Raw genomic sequence first — 20632 nt, forward strand, 5'->3', positions numbered from 1 at the left:
TGTTTTCAAATTTACAACCTTTTTGGGGTAGAGCTTTTTCCCTCCTCCTTCTCCCAACTAGTTGGGCCTCGGATTGCATTTCTTCCCAGCCCCCCTGAGGGCACAGGTTGTCAGGCAGAAGACAGAGAAGGGGAAAGATGCCTCTGTGGTTTTTGAGAGGTACCAGGCAGCTGTGGCTACTAGACGTTTCCTCAGCAAAGCACCAGTTTGTCTGCAGTTCATCAAGAGCTGCATGTGGGGTGAGAGCTGTCTGCAGAGCTGGGACTAGAATCATTGTTTTAGACCTAAGCCACCGGTCAGATCATAGGGCCTTGCCTTCAGAACAGACATTCTTCGAGTTACGATTTTTCAAATTCACATGCTGTGGAATTTATACACATTCAGTAGAAACCATACTTCACATTTTGAATTCTGATCTTTTTCCAGGCTTAGCATTATGCAGTAACAATACTCTCATGTGATGCTGGGCGGCAGCAAGATGATTTCGCTCAGAAATATGTTCTGAGCACATTTAAGGTAGGTGAGACTAAGCTATGATATTCACTGGGGTAGATGTATTCAATGTATTTTTGACTTAATGATATTTTCAGCTTCCTGTGGGTTTATCAAGATTTAACCCCATCGTAAGTTGAGGGTCATCACTTATCTATTTGGGCTTTTATGTGTAGCTGCCAACTTGTATCATTAGCTAAACCCAAGGATAAAAATGAATGTCTGTTTTTCTGGCAATTACAGCTGAAGAACAGCCAACTAGTTCATGAGCCAGGTGAGGTAGGAGCACTTATTCAGTCATTCAGTTTTTCTAATTGTGCATTCATTCATCAAAATATACTCTTTGCCAGGCTCTGTACTAGATCTGGGAGATAGAACTGAATAAGACACTGTCCTGATCTCAAGGAGCTCTCATTCTAGTGGGATCTCCTGAGCTCTGTAGGATGGTGTCAGCCCATTAGTGGCCTAGGACTCTGCACACATAGGTTTTTGTCCTAACTGCAAATGAGTATTCATTAACACCATCTTTTTTGGTGCCTGGAGGATGCAAAGATTTTTTCATTTCCTCTTCTCATAATGCCTTCCCTTAAGTTGTATCCTTGCCCTTCCTTGGCCTTGAGGGAGTCCACTCCCATGCCTTAGTTTCCTCAACCAGAAATGGGACACAGCAAGAGCACTTTGATTCGGGGTGATGAGATGGAATGACGTATCAGATCGCTTCTCAGTCTCTTAACCAGGGCCTTTACCAGATTGTACCTGATGATGCTGGCAGCCAGCCCTCTTCCGGCCCCTATTTCTGTTACCAGAGAGCTTGTGGGTCTGGATCCTATCTGGCCCCGTCAGGGTGGATTACCGAGTGAGCAGTTCTTTTGCCCCAGTCCCTTTCCTGTGCTATAAATAAGCCCCATGTTTATTTTCTTATGTTATTGAAATGAGAACTTGGGATCTGGGCCTCTTGACGAGTCAGGAGAGCGTCCATCCGGTGCCTGGTGAGGGCCCTGCCTGCCTGGCTGCTGTCTGAAGCTATTTGGAATCCTCCCCCTATGTTTTGGATGTGGCTTAATTTCAATAGTAAGGGCTGTATGCAGCCCTGTATCTGCTGATTTTCAGGTTTCAGCTTTCTTCCAGCTTCACTGCCTGCTTAGAAGTGAAGTTGTGTTTCTCATTAAGGGGATAACAGCCACAATTGAAGTAATTAACAAAAATTGTGCATTGGTGGCAGCAGTTCCTATAGGATTTCCAATAGCCTTTCTCTGGTAGATCCTAAGGGGCTTACCTTCATCCTCCTTCTGCATCCCTTGCACCCAATCTCTTTCCTTGTTTTCTGGAGATAGTCCCAGTAATTTCTCTCCTAACAGCCTGGAGGCTTGTTCTTGTTACCAGTTTGGTTTGGTGTATTGACAGCTTGGCCAGATGAGGACTCCATTAGCTCCATCATCTGCAGTGCATGGAAGATGCGAGGATTTTCTTCATCTTGGTACATCTTTCCCGTTGCACCTTGGCCCTTTTGTAGAATTTACAAGGAGGAATATCCATTAGTAACAGCTTGATGCTCCTTTGGTCCCATGGTTACTATGCTATCTCAGTGGAGAAGGTGACCTAAGACAGCCTTGGGAGAAAAAGGAAACTCACCACCCAGCGCAACGTATTATATGCTGTGTGGAAATCTGGAAATTCAGAAATTCTCCAAGTTAGGACTTCCTAAGGAGTGATTTCTGGCTTCTTCAGGCTTTGAGAATGCATCGGAAGTGTCCAGTGAGACAGAACTGGACACAGCATTGTCTGTTAGCACTGGGGCTAAAGATCATTATCTTCTCAGGGTGGTTTAGCCCGGTAAGTCACTCAGCAGGGAAATCTTTGTGGACACAGCCTGACCCTTGAAGTCTATTAATGAGGAGAAGTACATCTAACAACCAGATTTAGTTCACTTTTAGAGAAGGGACCAGGAGAAAACAAATTTTCACTCGTGAAAATTTTAGTCTATTGACTCAAAAAACTTGATGGGATGGATTCACTTAATATGTATTGAGCACATACTGTATGCCAGATACTGTTCTTAGTGTGAGGATTCTGCACTGAATGAAACAAAGTACTTGCTCTCATCAAATGTACATTCTAAGAAGGATGACAAACCAAACAACTGAGGGAATATAACTTCAAAGGGTGAAAAATGCCATGAAGAAGATGAAGCAGAGTAAGGGGAGATGGTTACTTGGGCATGAGGAGGCATTTTAGGTGGGTCAGCCAGAAGTGACATTTTAGCACAGATCTAAAAGAGTGGACCGTGAGGATACCAGGTGGAGGGAAGAGCTAGGATGAAGGCCTTCAGGCAGGCACAAGCTTGGCTTGTTTTAAGAACAGCAAGAACCCCTGTGTGGCTGCAGTGTATTGAGTGTGGAGAGCATGGTTAAAATGATGGCAGAAAAGTAGGCCAGGGTGAAGTTGTGTTAGGACTGTGTAGCCAAAAGTATTCTAGATTTTTATTGTGTGATGGGAAGACACTGAAAGGTTTTAAGCAAAGGAATGACATTTGATTTTATTTTTTTTAAAAAAAGATTATTTCAGCTACTGTGTGGAGAATAGGCTGTGGGGAGTAAGAATGAAAGGAGTGGAATCGGAGCTATTTTAGAATCCAAGTCAGAGACAGGGTGGCTTAGCCAAGGATGGTAGCAGCAGAGATGGTGAGACATTATATTGGGAGTGGACTCTAATGGATTTACTAATGAACATAGTTAAAAACAGTGGAGGATTCGCAGCTAACTTAGTGATACTATTAACTGAAATATAGTGGACTGGCAGGGATGAGGGCAGGGAAAATCAAAAGCTCCACTTTAGACATGCTGGGTTTGCGGTGTCTACTGGACATCTAAGGGGTATGTAATTTAAATATATATAGAACTCGGGCGAAAAGTTAAGACTGAAAATATAGAATCATAGGACTAGACAAAATTACCCAGAGAGTATAGTGGAGAAGAAAAAAAGGACTGGGGCCTTATTACTGGGTCCATTCTAACATTTTCAAGTAGAGAAGGAAAAGAATGGAAAAGGAAGTTGAGTTGCCAGTGAGTTAGGAAGATAACTGTAAGATAGACTGTGATAAAGATACACACTAAAAACATGTTTTAAAGGCATAGTTAATGAGACAATACTGGAGATGGAATACCAGAAAAAAATTTTTTTAATAAAAAGGCAAGAAAAGAATAAAGAACAGGTGTAGCAAATAAAAAACAAGAGAGTAGACTTAAACCCAAACATATCGATAATTACATTAAATTTAAATGGTCTAAACATTCTAATCAAAGGGCAGAGATTATTATTCTGAATTAAACAGCAAGAGCAATTATATGTGATCTACAAAGAAAATACTATAAAGTACAGTTTTAAAAGGGTAGGAAAAGATATACTAGATAAATATGAATCATAAAAAGCAATTATATTAATAAAGGATAAAATGAACTTCAAAATGAAATTTTGACATGGAAAAAGGAATATTTAATGATAAAAGGATCAACTCAAGAACAAAGAATAGGTACTTCTAAATGTGTAGCACTGCCTAACAGGCCTTCAAAATATGTAAAGCAAAAACTAAAAACTGAAAGCAAAATAGGAAATCTACAATTATATTGGGATGTTTTGGATTGATAGAACAAGCTGATTGAAAGATCTAGATGACCGCCTTGACTGAATGACGGTTACAGAACACTATCCACCAATAACTGAGTACACATGCTTCTCAAGTGCACATGCAACTTTCCCACAAATGAACTGCATTGTATGACAAGTCTTAATAGTTTTAGAGGAAATGAAAACATAAGTATGTTCTCTGATCACAGTGGAATTAAATCAGAAATCAATAACATATATGGGGAAATCCCCAGTAGTTGGAAATGAAATATTTCTAAACAATGCAGGGGTTAAGAAAGACACAAAGAAAATTAGAAAATATTTTGGACTGAAATGAAAACACCATGTATTTAAATGTGTAGGGTAGAGTACTTGGAGATGTGTAACTTGAAGTGCTTATATTAGAAATTAAAGAACTAATTACAGTGACTTAAGCTTCTACCTTAAACTTAAGCAAATTAAATCCAAAATAAATAGGAGACAGAAAGATTAAAGAGTAGAAGTAAACGAAATAGAAAATGGAGAAAAATCAAAAACTGGTTTTTTGAAAAGATCAATAAATGCTCTAGACTGTTCAAGGAAGAAAAGATACAAATTACCAATATTGGGGGTCAAAAGGTACAGATTCTACAAATATTAAAGGGAATACACATGAACAGCTTTATACTGAAAAATTATACAACATAGGTAAAATGGACACAATATTTGAAAGACAAATTGACAAAACTACCTCAAGAGGAAGCAAAACCTGAATAGCGCTGTATCTGCTGAAGCAATCAGATCCATAATTTAAGACTTCCCGCAAAGAAAAATCCAAGTCACATAGTTTTACTAGCAAATTCTATCCTACAATTAAGGAAGAAGTAATACCAATCTTATACAAACTCTTTTCAGAAAATAGAAAATATGTGGCCATTATTACGCTGATATTAAAGCCAGACAAAAACATTACAACAAAAGAAAACTGTAGACCAATAGCCCTCCTGAACATAGATAAAATCCTTAACAAATATTAGCAAATTGAATCCATCAATATATGGAAAGAGTGATACCACGTGATTACAGAATACAAGGTTGGTCTAACATTTGAAAATCAATATAGTTCTCAATAGAATAAAGGAGAATAACCATATGATTATTTCAATAGATCTAGAAAAGGCCTTTGACAAAATTCAACCCCCATTCATAGGAGCTTTATTCATAATAGCCAAGAAAGGGAACCCCCGCAAATGTTTAACAGCAGATGAATAGACAGACAGCGGTACATCCATTCAATGGAATACAACTAAGCAGTAAAAATAACCAACTACTGAGACACACAACATGGATGAGTTTCCAAAATAGGTGAGCAAAAGAAGCCAGGTACAAAAGAGTGTATACTGTACGTACCTATGCATGTACTCTTGCAAAAATAAGTAAGTTCCACTTGGGTGAAGTTTTACAACAGGCAAAATTAGTGTGATAGAAAGTAGATTAACAGTTGCCTGGGGCTGGGGGTTGACTGGGATGATGTACAAGGGACTTTTTTGGGGGGTGAGGGGAACATTCTACAATTTGAGGTGATTGTTATATACGTGTATGCATTTGTCCAGACTCATCCAACTCTGCACTTAAAATTGGTGCATTTTATGTTATATAAATTATACCTCAATACAGATGATTATTTTTTAAATGGTGGTTAAAATCTGTCATCTTTCACAATTTTTTGGTTTTGTCATGGACCCGTATCTCTTTCCCTCCTGAGCCTGGATGATTTCTTAGGGCCTTAGGAGCTAGGCTGTCTCATGTCATATTGCCTCAATTTAGTGTTTTTGGCTGTGTTCTTGAGGTGGAAGGCAGACTTACCAGCCATCTAGCTGACATTTATTAAGCTCTTGCTATGCTACTGTGCCAGGTGGTACAGACAGACAGGTGAAGAAAACACCATTTCCACCTTTGAGGAGCTTGTAACCATATTAATAAGCACAGGAGATAAATCCCTACGGTCCTGTCTACTGTATAAGACAGCATGTGATTAGGGTGAATTGCACACATTCCCTGCTATGGAAGGAGAGTGATCACTTCTGACTTGTGAAGGAGGTGGCACTTGAGGTGGGCTTTGGAGAATGAATAGGTGGGGGCAAGCAGTAGGTGGACAGAGGTGTGGGGAGGATGGGGCAGGCACTTTGAGCTGAGAGGAGTAACAGGAAACAGGTGGGGAAGTATAATGGAATTCCAGAGTTGCAGGAACACTGAGTCCAGGTCGGGGAATTAGAAAAGGTGAGCTGGACAGGAGTTTGGGGCTCAACAGAAGAGCTGGGATGTCCGTCTGTTGGCAGTGTGCAGGCTTTTTAGGTGATGGTTCAGCTAGGGATGTGATCGGTGCTGGTCTTTGGCATCGTCACGTTGCCATCAGTATTGATGGAGTGGAGCAGGGTGGGACTAGGGTGGGAAGTAACCACCTGGCAGCTTAGGTAGAAAATAACATGGCACTGAACTGAGCGGTTGCTGGGCCCATTTGGGAACTTGCTGGACCCACTGAGACCCTCCGGGATAAGGGGGTGGGAAGAGCAGCCACTTGTCTATTTCCGCGTCTTCCCCTCACCCTTATAACACTTACCACGCTGCTTGTTACAGACTGAATCACATACCCTCATAAAATTCATATACTGAAGCCCTAACCACCGGTCAGGCCTATAGGAGCTAATAAAGGTTAAGTAAGGTCATATGGGTGGGGTCTTAATTTGATAAGACTAGTGTCCTAAGAAAAGGAAGACACCAGAGCTTTCTGCCTGAGCACAGAGGAAAGGCCCAGTGAGGGTGCAGTGAGAAGGTGGCCGTCTGCAGGCCAGGAAGGGAGGCCTCACAAAAACTGAGGCTGCCAGCACCTTGCTCATGGACTTCAGTCCCCAGGACTGTAAGAAAATAAATATCTATTCTTTAAGCCACCCAGTGTGTGGCAGTTTGTCATGGCAGCCTGAGCAGGCGAATAAGTACACTGCTTACCACCAGATCCCTTGCCAATCCCATGGATAGAACATTGGGGTTCCCGGTGCTTCATAGTAAGTATGGTGACACACTCTGAACAGTACCCGAGTCTTTGGCACTCTGCCCTTAGCCGCTTAGATGGAAGTCAGCCCCATGGCCCCTCCCAACCACCAGGGTGCATGAGTCCTCCTGTCGCCACAGCTTTTCATGATTTCCAAATATTTTAAACCCTTTGGGCTTTCTCACTACCTTTTGAGATGAGCAAGAGAGTTGGTGTCCGCATTTTACAGGTGAAGACATTGAAAATCAGAATTTTAGTGGCTTGCCTAAAATAACCAAGCTAATAAGTTGCAAAGTTAGTTCTTAAACCCAGGTCTTTCGTCTCTCTCCCTTCAACACATGGCTTCCTGTTTGGTCCTTTCCTTGCTCTCATCTGAACAGAGCTTTTGGTCGAAGCCTGTCTTGGAGAGGAGATAGTGGCTGCCTTTGCATTTCATCCTTCCTCAGGCTCGATCCCCTTCCCTTGTGCCCCCAACACGATACCCTCATTGATTTTCATTTTCTGTAGTGTAACTTGGCCTTAATGTCATAGCAACAGTGAGCTCCTCCTTTCCCACAGAGCTTGGAAATTAGGGGTACAGAGTGGGTAGAGGACAGAGAAGGGCTGGGGAGGGGGCTTGTGGGACAACCCCAGGAGGAACCCTAGGAGCATGGTAAGAATAGTGCAGCCTCTGCACATCTGGACCACACCTCAGCCAGGGAGCCAGGGAGACCTCACACAGGCCCCACAGCGGGTTGGCTCCCAGCTAGTCAAGGCAACACCTTACCACGTGGCTTGCACATGGTCATAAACTGAAGCTCCTTTCGGAAGTTCTCCCTTCCCCAAGCCTGTTGGTCTGTGTTGAGCTAAAAAAAAAAAAAAAAAAAATCAATCTGTTTGGAATCAGAATTCCTGGGAAAATGTCGACTCACACCCATTGTCCCTGGAGCTGGCATGTAGACATTTCTGGGCACGTAGACAGCTTGCAGTATGCCCTATTTTGGGGAACGGGCTGTTTGTGGAGGGCCTGTTCCTTAGCTGCTGAGCATGCGAGTCTGGGCCTCAGTGAGGAAAAAGACCATCTCTACTGCACCACCCACTCCCCAGCCAGAACAAGAACTGCTGATACATGGCCAGTGAGCTCATGTGTATGACCTCACTTAACCCTCCCCTCTAGTTGATCACCTGGGCAGGGATAGGGCTCAGTCCCCTCCACAGATGTGAGGGCTCGGCCTCAGGTGCTTTGGTGAATGAAGACTACTCCTCTCTGTGCAGGGCTCCCTGGAGGCCTCTTCCTGGGGTCACCTTCATGCTGGAAGGCGAGAGAGCACTCCTCTGCAGCAGAGCCTGGGCCTCCCTGCCTGATTATTCATTCTTAGAGCTTTGCTTTAAAAACCACCTGGCTGGACCTCCTGCAAGTTTCCTCAGCCACTAAGAAGGAGAACCCAGGTACAGGACCTGCCTCTGCTGGAGGCCTGTCCTGTGCTGTGTGAAGCAGCCAGGCCTCCCCACCATGGACCTGCATATCCTGGCCCTCTTCCCACTTCCAGAACAGCCTCGGTGACATGGAGGGACCGCCATGCCTCCTGTGGAGACTTGGAGGCACAGGCCTTGCTGAACACACTCGAGATTCAGGGCTGCTAAGGAGCTGCTGCTGGGACCCCCTTTTACTGCCTGAGAAGCAGACTGGTAGCCCTGGTTCTTCCCCTACCCGGCTGTGCAGGCGGGTCCCCTGGGATAAGGGGACTGTCCCAGATCCTCATGGGCCATGCACCCCTCTTTGTGCGGGAGCCCTGACCAGCCACCTGTTGTTAATCTAGCCCTGGTAATCCACCCTGCACTGTGTCAGTGGTTCAAAAGGGCACTGTTAGTATTTTTTTGCCGACTTCAATTAACGTGAGATTTCAGAGGCCCCTCTGATCACATTTCATCTGTCACAAGTCAGGAACAAAACAGACAGGTTCCAGTTGAGAGGAGGAAGGAGAAGGAGTTTATTGCAAACAACAACCAAACAGACCATTCGGGCCATGCCCAGCCAAGGGTGCTCGGGGAGCTCCGGCTACTTCCGCTCCCCATCCAGCCCCACTCCTGGGCCCCAAGTCCTCTTCTCATCCATATCCCCTCCCCCAAAAGATGTAAGTGCAATAACTTACTTTAAAGGCAAGAATGCTTCTATTAATATTTTGCTGTAATGTTGTTACATGGTGGTATAGGCAGTAAAACTTTATGGAACCGACCTCATTTTTTTATACATTTTTTTCTGAATTTTTAATGTATTTTAATATATATTTTTAATATCCACCCCAGGCCATTAAGCTAAAGGAAAAGTTGCGTTTATACAGGGTTAACATATCTTACAATGAGAACAGTCAGTATTGGTTGAGGTTCATGTTCCTTCTGGCGCTCAGCTCTCTTTCCGACCACTGCACACTCAGGTTGTTAGACATCAAAACTGTCCTTCAAAATCAGTAGTATAAAGGCCTAGCTCTATGTCGTAAGAGAAGGGTGGGGGGCGGGCAAGATTAGGTAATGTTCAGGGGACACCTTTCCTCTCTGCAGCATCCGCATGAAGTGAAGCGGGCGGCGCGACTTTGAGACGTAGGGAGTGTGTGGTCTCGATTTTCTCGTTTATGGTCATGGATTATTGTCCTGGGGGCCAGCTTGCCAGCCATCCTACCCAGCTAGGCCTGCTGGCCTCTGCACCTGACAGGGCCATCAAGCTGACCAGAAGCCCCAGGGTGTCTCCCAAGGTGACCTCCCCAAGACCCAGCCCAGAGAGAGAATAGCACGTGAGCAGGACACTTGGTAGTTTTCTTGGGAAAGTTCCTCTTGTCTACCCAGTGGGAATAAGGGCAGGAAGGACACTGGATCTGGGCCCAGGGTGGCCACAGCAGTGAGTGCCAGGCCCCAGCTCACAGTTGCTGCCCCCCACCCTTTGCAGTGTCTTTGAACTAACCTGGCCTCCATGCTTCCCAGAGCTGGAGGCATGGTGGTGAGAGCTGAAAATCAAGTATAGTTGAAAGAAGTCAGGGAAAGTTACAAAGCCCACGTCCTCCAAGCACTATTGAAGACCTGGGGACAAGCCTCTCTAGGTGCCTTCTCCCAAGCCCTTGCCTCCTTCCCTGCCCCGGGAGCAGGGACAGCATGAGGGTGGCAGCACCTTAGTGTCAAGCCTTGGCTCCAAAGACACTCCCAGCAGGATGAGGGGCTCTCGGTGTTGGGGAGGCTGCCCATTGGCCTGCCTGCTGCCCACCACTTCAGGTCTGCATCGCCATCTCTGTTGAAATCAATGGCCAAAGGAAATCTTCACCTCTGGCTTATTTGCTTAGCAGTGACCCACAGGGCAATGGATTCTCCTCTCTGCCTGCCTTCCAGAGGAAGCCACCTGGCTTGGGAGAGTCCCCAAGCTCGCGTAGGCATCCCAGGAGTTGCTTTGGGGATGCCTCCCACCCTAGAACACAGAAGGCCTGGGCCCAGCCACCTGACTGGGAAAGAACCAGAGAGAAGGCTGAGGAGAGGGAGGCACTCAAGCAGAGAGCTGAGCCACTGGATGAGCTGCGAGTTGTGAGGCTGTGGGGGTGCCTCATGCACCAGCCGCCTGCTGAGGCCGTGGCAAAGCCTGGGCAGCACCACAGGGCTCCACTGTCAGCCTCCTTTGCCTCTGGTTAACCATGGCAGGGCAGTCACTTCTCTACTGGGGGCGGGGTCTTCTCGGCTCCACTGTAAAGAGATTGAACTAACTAGAGTCACCCCCCTACTCCCCCAGCTCAATGATGTGATTGTCAGTGTTAGGCAGGCTCTAGAGGGCAGGGCAGGGCAAGGACAGGCCTGGGGGTAAGTAGCCACCTATGGGGAGATGAACACAGATATTTTAATCATTAACACTGGGCTCCGATGGTGGGACAGCAAGCCAGAGCCACAGCTCAACTGCTTCTAACAGAAGCTTTTCCTTCTCAGGCATTTTGGTTGAAATTTGCCTGACTTGAGTCTAGTCCAGCCAGAAAGCAGACACATAGAAAACTGAGAGCCAGGGGTCCCTCCCAGAGGAATCCACCTCGCACCTGCGCTCTCCCCCCGCCCTGCTCTGGGGCTTTCTCTGTGTACTGATTCTCTCCTGGTGAAAACACACCTTTGGTGAAAGTTCTTGTGTCCTTCTAGCCACTGGAGCATTTAGGAGACTGTTCACAGCCTTAAGCAATTTGCTCCTTTCCCCTGCTAGATTTTGGGGAGTCTGGGTTAGTTCAGTGAACCTCAAACTGGAGAGGCTTCCTAAGAGTGACTCCAAGATCCTCAAACAAATGACACTCGGGAAGCGAAGCCTTCAAGGACATCTAATTCCATGTCCTAGACCCCTGTCATTCTAGAAGATTGATCTCAGAGCTACGGTTTACTAAGAGGCCTGACTGGCATTGAGGGAGGCCGAAGCCAGATCCTTCTCGTCCTATCCTGGAGCTGATGAGAGCATAAGGTTGAGATGGAGCCTGCGATTTCTCCTAAACCCCGAGCAGCTCAAGGCAGGGTATCTCACGCCCATCTGCCAACCGCACAGGCTGTCCTGCGTCCCAGCCCCCATGCCTGACAGGCTCGGGGGCTACCTGCCATGGACCTCCCAGGGCCCTGAAAGGCCTGCCTCAGAGGACGGGTGCTGTGTGCCACAAGCTTAGGTGATGTCTGGGACTAAGCTGCACGTCTCAGGCCAGGCAAATATGGAGTGACCCCCGCCCCTCCCGAAGGAGGCCTCTTCCTACAGGCAGAGAAATGCACTTCCTGAGGACATCCTGGCCCCACACCTAGAACAGGGCAAGTGACTCGGGAGCTCTGCCCTGCAAGCCCTTCCAGAGGCCAGAGAGAGGGGCTGAGACTTCTGGCCCCCGAGGAAGAAGTGTCAAGGTAGGCTCTGTCTGCCCTCTGCCTAGAAGACCACAAGCACCCACCTGCGTGGAAGGCTCTGGAAGGTATGGTTATGTGCAGAGACGGCTGAGGGGGGAAGGCAGCCTGAGGCAGCAGCAGCTGCCTTGCCTGCCTGGAGGCCGAGCGTGGACATAGTCCTCCAGCAAGTCCACACCTGCTCCTGACCCTCTGCCGCCATGCCCCCAGGCTCTGGCTTGAGTGTCCCAGGTGTGAGTGCTTCCATGGAGTGACCAGAATGGGATGGGGCAGGGGTTGGGGGGAAGGACCCTCCTGGAGGGGCCTGGCTAGATGGAGAACAGAGCTGCCCAACCTGCCCAATGTCGCTGTCATGCTGCCTGCTTCCCCCTCCTGCTCCTCCATCCTGCCGGGAGATGTCAGGTGGCCGAAGAGCAGAGTGTGTGCTCGATCCCCTGCCCCACCTGGACACCTCCCTGTAGCCCCTGCTCTCTCTGGAAGCTTGTCTTTGTCCAGCACCGTGGGTGGTCTGCATTGTCCCCTTGCTGGGCTCACCCAGATCCAGTTTCCGGGGCCCAAGGGCGTGGAGACATGCCCCCACCCTGTATGTCAGCACTACTGGGTGACAGCTGGATTCTTTGGCTCCAGCTCCTCCTCTCTGCCCACTCCCTCTGGGGACAGCCAGGATGGGGACTCCTCCATTCTAGGTGAAGATGAGGCAGATGCCTTGGGTCCAAAAGGTCAGATCCCATAGGGTTTTAGGAAGAGAAAAGGAGACGGGAGGGCAGCCTGTTCTTCAGACACAGTCACGGGCCTGGTGACCGGGATCCACACGGAAGGATGGACGTGACTGTACCGTTGCTGCTGCTGGGTCTCGATGGGAATTTAAATTTGACTCAGCGGTCAGACCAGGCAGGATGGAGGAGCAGGAGGGGGAAGAACGGTCTTCAGCTTCTAATGGATGCAAAGCTGTGAAACGGGGCCACCGCTGTCTCCGTTGCCTCCGGCCAGGAGCAGGGGTCTTGGCCTCAGTGCCAGCGAGGGGCAGGGGCCTGCTGTCCCCTCCCTCCCAGCTGTCCACGGGCCTCAGACTTGGGGTGGCTGAAAGTGCTGAGGGTCAGGCCCCTGGCCCAGGCCAGGTTCCCAAGAGGAAAGTCGAGTGGGAGGCTGGGGGCCTGGAAAGCATGGGCGTGGCCAGTGCCCCGAGGTGGGGGAGGGCGCGGGGCTGGGACCAGAGAGGCCCTGTCAGGTGGCCCAGGAGATGGCCGCACTGTGCTCCTTGGCCTTCATGCGGAGGGCTGCGATGCTCGAGGTCTTGCGGTCCGGCTCACCGTTGAGCTCGTAGCCGTTGAGACCTGGGCTGAGGCCTGCTCCGAACAGGCCACCCATGTGCGTTTGGCCCACATGGCTGCCAGCCCCAGAGACACTCAGGAAGTCGGTGACACCACTGGCCCCAGAGCCAGGGGGATGGGCGTGAGGGGACATACAGGCTGGCACCGGGTCACAGGGGACCACGCAGGCTGGCACTGGCGAGGCAGCCCCGTTGTTGCCAATCCAGGACGGGTTCTGAATCTGGGTAGGAGGAGGGGAGAGAAGTCACAGGCTGGCTGGGGTGGGGGTGGGGCCGTACATAGGAGCCCCCCACCTCCCCCCACTTAGGAGCCCATCATTATGATTAAACCATTCTCGAGTGTTTACTTGGGAGCCTCTCTAAACATTAAGGTCATCCAGGTGCCCCCAGAGAGCCTGCGTTTTATGCTTTGGTTATGCTGTTCCCAGGGCCAGGCTAGCAGCAGACAGAAATTCTGTTTTAAGGACTGAACTTCAAACTTCAACAAGGGTCCAGTGACAGGGCTGGGGCACAGCTAACCAGCTGAGGACAGCCCCCACCTTAGCCACTGACTTCCTGATTTTGGACACAGTTGCAGACTCTGTCTCTGTCCGTGGACTCATTAAGGTCAGGGGCTGTATCTTACCTCCAGCTCCTTCCAGGCCCAGGACCTCCTAGGTACCTGATAAGTGGGGACCTTTGGCTTTGGGAACATGGCTCTGGACTTGTAGGTTGTGATGTGGAGAGGGTGGAAGTGGGCGGTGGGGACCTAAATCTCCCAGAAGCCAAAGTCAGTGGCTGAGGATCTCAGATAGAAATGGCTGCCTCAGGAGGTGATGGGCACAGGGACTGAATGGATGGAGCCAGCTGGCCACCCACATGTCTTGGGGTGTGGAGGATGCCCAGGCAGTGGTGGAGGCTGGACTGGATGTCTCATCTCCCATCCATGCAGCTGTGATCCCTCTCCTCTCCCCAGCTTCCACCTCTGGACCCCATTTCCCTCTAAGCATTTATGGGGAGGTGGAGCTGGGGACTCAGCCAAACCTGGAGCAACATTTTTATGGGATGGAATGGGCTCTGGGTCTCCCACATCCTGGTGTAAAGAGGCTCACAGTTGGACTGGGCCTGAGGGACCTTGAAGCCACGAGTCCCATCTCAGAGGACCTCGGTCTTTCTCTGAGGTGCTGGTTCTCAGAGTTCGAGTGGCTTGGGGTTGGAGCAGGCAGCTCGGGGCAGGGACCTACCTGGGCATAGTTCTCAGCTCGAGTAAGGAGAGGCAGCTCATAGGCGGTGGAGAAGTGGGTTCGAACCTGCTGCATCTGCCCAAAACGCTCCCTCTTCCTCCATTTGGCCCTCCGGTTCTGAAACCAGACCTGCAGGACAGAGCAGTTGTCTCAGGGGTCAGGAGGCTGTGCCCGTGGGCAGTGTAGGCTCATTCCATGAGCCCCAGCAGGCCTTGGGCTGCAGATAAGTGCTGCTTCGGTGTCTATCCCCAAGAGCTTACCATCTAGAATGATTGAAGCTGAGAGTCAGGAGAGCAGCTTACCCCCCACTAGCCATGGTGTGACCTTGGCCAGGAGTTTCATTTTTGCTAAGCTTCAGAATCTAGAGCAAGCGAGTGTCACACACAGGAAATGGGTCCCTGGCCACTTAGCATTTATGGGGACGTGTGGCCTAATCTTTGGTGGAGAACTTGATAAACGCCATGAATTCTCCTCCAGAAAATCGATCTACTAGAGACTACCACACACATGGTTTTCCAAAAGGTCTGTGGCTTCCTGGGGCCAAGAAGCCCAGATTCCTGACCCTCCTGACTCTCTGCAGCATTCTTGTGGGAAATAGTCTCCCAGCTCAGAAACCCCCATGTTAAAGGTCCTGTGGACAACAGGGGCTCAACTGGGCAACACAGGCAGTCAAGGAGGGCTTCTTGGAGATGAGGGCTGGAGCTAGGCCTTGAGTGTTGGCTGGAGGGAGGAAAGTCCAGCCCTGAGTTTAGAGACACCAGGGCACGCTGCCCAATTATGGGGAGTGTGGGGGAGAGGAATCGAGAAAGCAGAAGTCAGACTGTGGGGTCCTCAGATGCCAAGTGGAGGGCTTGTCCTTGGTGCTGTCAGGAGAGGCAGATGCTACAAGTGCTCACTCAGAGGAGGTCCTGATGTTAAGGAGGCTGGAGGCCACCTGTCACTGAACATGGGTGGGTGGAACGTTGGCTTGACTGGGGGCCTGACGGGGAAGGTGATCTGCGAGTCAGGTGAAGGAGCTGAAATCTATGGTGGATGGGTGGGGTCCATTTCCTTTCCTGGAGCATTTCTGGCAGGCCGAGAACTTTCCCAAGGCTCTTGGGCAAGAGCTCACCTGGAACCAGCGACCCCTGCCCTGACTTGGAATCATGGGTGGGAGGGGGAGGTGAGGAGGGATCAGTTTGCAGGCCAGGAATGGCCTGGGGCTGAGTCAGAAGCAGACCTTGGAGCTCCCCAGAGGGAGCTTCCTTTCAGCTTGCTGTACTCCTGCCAGCTGACCGGGTGCAAGTGGGTACACACACCCAGATAGCATGCTGCCCGCAGCCTTGGAGACAGGGAGCGCAGAGCAGTGACAAGGACCATGGCTGCAGAGCTGTGAGGAGTCTGGCAGGCTCTCACTGGGCCAGGCACTGAGGGAGCTGGCTTTCCCTTCCCAGTGACCCATGCTGCTGCAAACCAGGTGCATGAGTAGTCTCCAAAAACAGCTCTCAGAGGAGGGAGCAGAGCTGGCCTGAGGTGCAGATGGGCTCCCATGAGGCAGCACAGAGGAGGCTACTCAGCCTGCACAGGCTTCAGGTGCAGCCGGGGGGAATGGAGTGCCCACTGAGTGCTGGCATTGCCAAAAACCTCAGTTCCTGCATCTGGAAAATGGGCCAGTATCTGTATTGACATCCCCACAGGGGTGAGGATGGGAGCAGTGGGGGAGACAGATGGGAAATTTTCACGCAGTTCTTAGAGTACTTCACGCTTATTTGTTTATAGCTCCTGACCTTTCTTACTGTCTTTTGCTAGAGGAAAGGGTCAAAAAAGATGGAGTATATCTATCTCATGTGAATGTGGGGAGGGCGGGGTGAGGAGGGAGCGTGGGGCTGTCCCTCCCTTCCCCCCCAGTCCCAAGTGTGCATGTGCACAAGTGTACACACACCAACACACACATGTGCACACATGCACACACACACGTACACACGGGCCTGCCGTTTCTTTCAGAGTCGCTCCATTTCCCCCTCCTGGCTCCCGCGCCGGAGAAGCATGCTTCCTGTGCCCTCCCTGGAGACCAGCCCTCTCTTGGGCTTGGGGTCTCAGCCCTGCCCCAGAGCCTGCTGGGAGCCAAGGGCGGGTCAGGTCTCCTCTCTGCGGCTGAAACGGGATCCCCCTTTATCAGCGGCCTGGAATGGTGGACCGGGGGCAGGATGAGAGAATGCATCAGAGGAGCTTGTTTTCATTTCATGTTTAATTTCCTGCAGGCTTAGCTCAGTCTTTCCGCTCCTTCCTCCACCTCCCAGGGTTTTCTGTGGGGGGAGCCGGGGGGAGGGGAGAAGCCCACCGGAGGCATCGAGATATATGGCTTCGTTCTTTCTTTGGGGGTGGGGAGAAGGCAAGAAGAGGTTTAGTTGCCATCAGTGGGGGGGTTTCCCTGTGTCTCTGTAGACTCGGGGTCCCTGTGTGGGAATGTAGAGGTAGAGAGGTGCCGGTGAAGGCCTCGAGCAGGTTTGGATGGGCTGGGAGGGACACAGCGAGGAGGGAGGAGGCCAGTGTCCCTAATGGAGCCTGGGATTGAGGGGAGGAGCAGAGTGGGGGAGATGGAATGTGGGGGGGCTGGGGCTGAGTGTGTGGGAGGAGGAGGCCGGGAGAGGGGAGACCTGGTTATCTAGGAAGATAGATGAGCAGACGAGGGAGAGGCAGCAGGGAGAGCACCGTCTTTGGGAAGGGAGTGGATGGGGTCAGGCTGAGGGCTAAAGATGGAGATGTGGGAGGTGGCCCAGCTGTGGGGGAGCCGGCTGATGGGAGGAGACCTGCCCACCTCCTCCTGCAATTCCTTCCTCCCTGGGCCTCGCCCTGTGCACAAGGCTGGAGCTTTTCTGCCCAGATCGGGGCTTATAAGCTAAGTTAGCATCTCTGCTCTTCAACCTCCTCGCACATAAGCGGGGGGGTGGCAGGCTATCCTCATGGGCCCCTCTTGTGCTGACATTTGTGGATCCTGAGGCTCTGGGTGTCCTTCCATTTCTGACCCCTGGAGCCTGGCACTCTGAGAGCTCCCCCACTGCCTGCCCAGATTCTCTGGGCCCCAAGCCTGTACAACCCCAGGGAGGAGAGCAGGCCACAAGGTCCCGGCCTTCCACTCTGCGTGTCTCACCCCAGGACCACCCCGTTCCCAGGCCCACCCCAGCATGGGCCCACTCCGCACAGGCCTCTCCCCAAGGAACCAACCGTCTTGGCAGAGGCCTTGCTAACCGCAGCCCATCTGGGGCCCGGACGGGGTGGCCCAGGGCGGGGAAGGCCTCTGTCTTATTGTCTTCAGACACCAGCTGCGTAGATTGGAATCCCAGACAGCAGAGAGAGGCCCCTGCAGCCCCCTGGAGCAGGGCCAAACCCCAGGCTTCTTCCCAGGAAAGGTCCATCTCGGGGGCCCCCATCACCTCCTCCTGTCCCCACCACCCCTCTACACCAGGCACCTGGCTTCCCACCAGCTGGTTGTGGGCCCCAAACAAACAGCATAGACAAGCAGGGGGTTCTGTCCCCATTCCCTCCACCCCCCAGGGCACTGCCAGGCTCAGGGCTCAACCCAGAGGTCTGACGCACATGAATATCCCACCCACCCTGTTGCCTTTACACAAATAAGTCTCGGAACAATCTGGCACGTGTCCTGGTACAGCAAACTAAAGCAAAAGAAGCCCTGGGATGGAACTCGGGAGTCTCAGATCCTAGTCTCAGCACAGCCACCAAGTCACGTTCCTGAGTCTCTCAATCACAGATAATCACTTCGCCCCCTAGGCCTCTTCTTCCTTGTTATCAAATGAGAGGACCAGGAGATCCTTCCCAGCACTCACATCCCATAATTCTATGATCGCCCCCTTAGATGATAAAATATGCAACACATTAGGGCTTCCCTTTCTGCCTTGGCTGCTGGGAAGCTCAGAAGTAAAATTTGTGCTCAGTGGCAATTATGATCCTAAGTCTAGATTTTTTATATAATTACCTTCCCATTTTATGAAATTGTTCTTGTTCTTAGGTGAAAATAATAAATCTTTAATTATAAGCTGCCTCAACTCCTTTTTGGAGGCAGGCATAAATGTGTGTGTGAGTGTGTGTGTGCGCGCGCGCGCACAGAGAGAACACTATTCTAGCTGAATGGTCGTGAAAAGTGCTAGACGTGCCCCGGTGTCATGTCCATGTTTTGTACTAGAAGGTCCATCCTCCTTTCAATAATGAGTGAGTTCTACTCCTGGGCACTCCTATCCACCTACGAGGAACACACACATGCACATACATATATACACACATCCTGCACAGAAGTGAACTGGTTTATCCCACACCCACATAGTACCTACAGAAACGTTCCATACTCAGTCAACCTCTTCTCCACCTACTTCCAAACCCATTGGCTGAGCTGAGGCCAGATTCTGGGGTTCCTGTCTAGACTCCGAGCACTTGAGGTCACGTGGCTGGTTATCCCAACTCGGATGAGATAATGGGTGTGAGAGGGCTTCTGAAATCCCAGTAAAGCCTCAGCTGCCCTGCCTTCCTTCTCCAAGCATTCACTTGGTGCCGGAGCAAAAAACAACAGACAGCCTGCCCTCAGGAATTAGGCTTAAACAACCCCCTGTTCAGAATCACTTCTGATGGCTACATATTTACTGACAACTGCCAGTCCTTTTTCACATTAGTCATTGTACATAAAAATGATTCTGGACTAAATTACAAATGCCTCTGCTTATTAAAGAGAACATGGTGGAGACTGATGAACCTTGTATTGCCTTAGAAAAATTCTACCTAAGATTCTTTAGTGAACTAATACAATAGGGGGCACCCTTGGGGTCTGCTGAGTAAGGAAGGGCTCTTTGTCCTGGTATTGAAAGTCCTGAGCTGAGCTGAGCTGAGCTGAGCTGTGCTGCTTTAAAAAACAACAATAAAACAATTCCCCTTTTCTCAAGCTGTTGATTTCCCTAGCATACTGGAGGGAAGAAACTGCTATGACAACACCTTATTTGCTATTTCTAACATACTCTGGGATGGAAAGCAGGATGAGCATGGTATTTATTCTGTACTAAGCTGAAGCCTGAGCTTTAATGCACAGATTTTGTCACCTGTTTTGGGATACTCAGAGGTCTTGGCTTCCTGTCTGGTTCTTTCTTTACTCTAATTTCATGCAGGGAGGTAGGGACACCCTCTCTGGACAAAAGAGGTCAATCAGTCCACAAATATTTATTCTTTGCCCCTGTTGTTCTGATTTTGGCCTCCTCTAATTGGTAGGAGTACAGTGATGAACAATCAGACAGTACCTGCCCTCAAGGGCTCATATTCTAGTGGGAGAAGAGAAACAGGTAAGGTCATTTAAGCCAGTCATTTCTACAGAGAAGATAAAATAGGACAATGTGGTAGTAGGTAACCTGGTTTGGTTGTGTTGAGTTGTGTTGTGTTGAGTTGACTTGGTTTGGGATAAGTTGTGTTGTGTTGAGTTATGTTGGTTTGGGTTGAGTTGGACTGTATTGCATTCAGCTGTGTTGGATTTTGTTGGGTTGGGCGTGGCTGAGTTGTGTTGCATTGTGTTGTTTTGGGTTGAGTTGGGTTGGATTGGATTGAGCTGTGCTGGATTTCATTGTGTTGTGTTGAGTTGTGTTGAGTTGTGTTGAGTTGGGCTGGGTTGCGTTGGGCTGTATTGTGTTGAGTTGTGCTGTGTTGTGTTGGACTGTGTTGAGTTGGGCTGTATTGGATTGAGCTGTGCTGGATTTTATTGTGTTGTGTTGTGTTGGGTGATTGCTACTGTTTTCACCATAATGGTCAGGAAGACTTTTCAAAGAAGCTATATTTAGTTGGGACCTGAAAGATGCAGGAGTAGGCGGCTATCCTGGGCAGAAGGAAGAGCTGGATTATTCTCTGTCTCTCCCCATTGGGCTGCTGTGGATGTCTTTAAGTTTATCCTGATTCTTTTCCAAGAGATAGGCCTTCCAGAGCAGAGAGCAGTCATCTTCTTCATGAAACCGCCTAGACTCTCACACCACTTAGAGCCCAGAAATACAGCTAACAGGCTTCCTGCCCCTCTAAAGTGCTCTGCTTCTTTCACTCCTGCTCCAT

The 20632-nt window shown here is 49.7% G+C and overlaps 1 protein-coding gene across 5 annotated transcripts in view; it reads right to left on the reverse strand.

The window, feature by feature from the left end:
- Positions 1 to 8440: 8440 nt before the first annotated feature.
- Positions 8441 to 20632, reverse strand: part of ALX4 (ALX homeobox 4) — a 62752-nt gene continuing 50560 nt past the window's right edge. For all 5 annotated transcript variants that reach the window (XM_081154701.1, XM_081154705.1, XM_081154704.1 and 2 more), the window contains 2 exons: positions 14564 to 14692; positions 8441 to 13561 (listed from right to left, as the gene is read on the reverse strand). In XM_081154701.1, coding sequence (XP_081010827.1) covers positions 13235 to 13561; positions 14564 to 14692 — 456 coding nt within the window. In that variant the 3' untranslated portion in view covers positions 8441 to 13234. The remainder of the gene's footprint in view (positions 13562 to 14563; positions 14693 to 20632) is intronic.

The sequence above is a fragment of the Miniopterus schreibersii genome (assembly GCF_964146895.1).
Source record: "Miniopterus schreibersii genome assembly, chromosome: 12".
Lineage (NCBI taxonomy): Eukaryota > Metazoa > Chordata > Mammalia > Chiroptera > Miniopteridae > Miniopterus > Miniopterus schreibersii.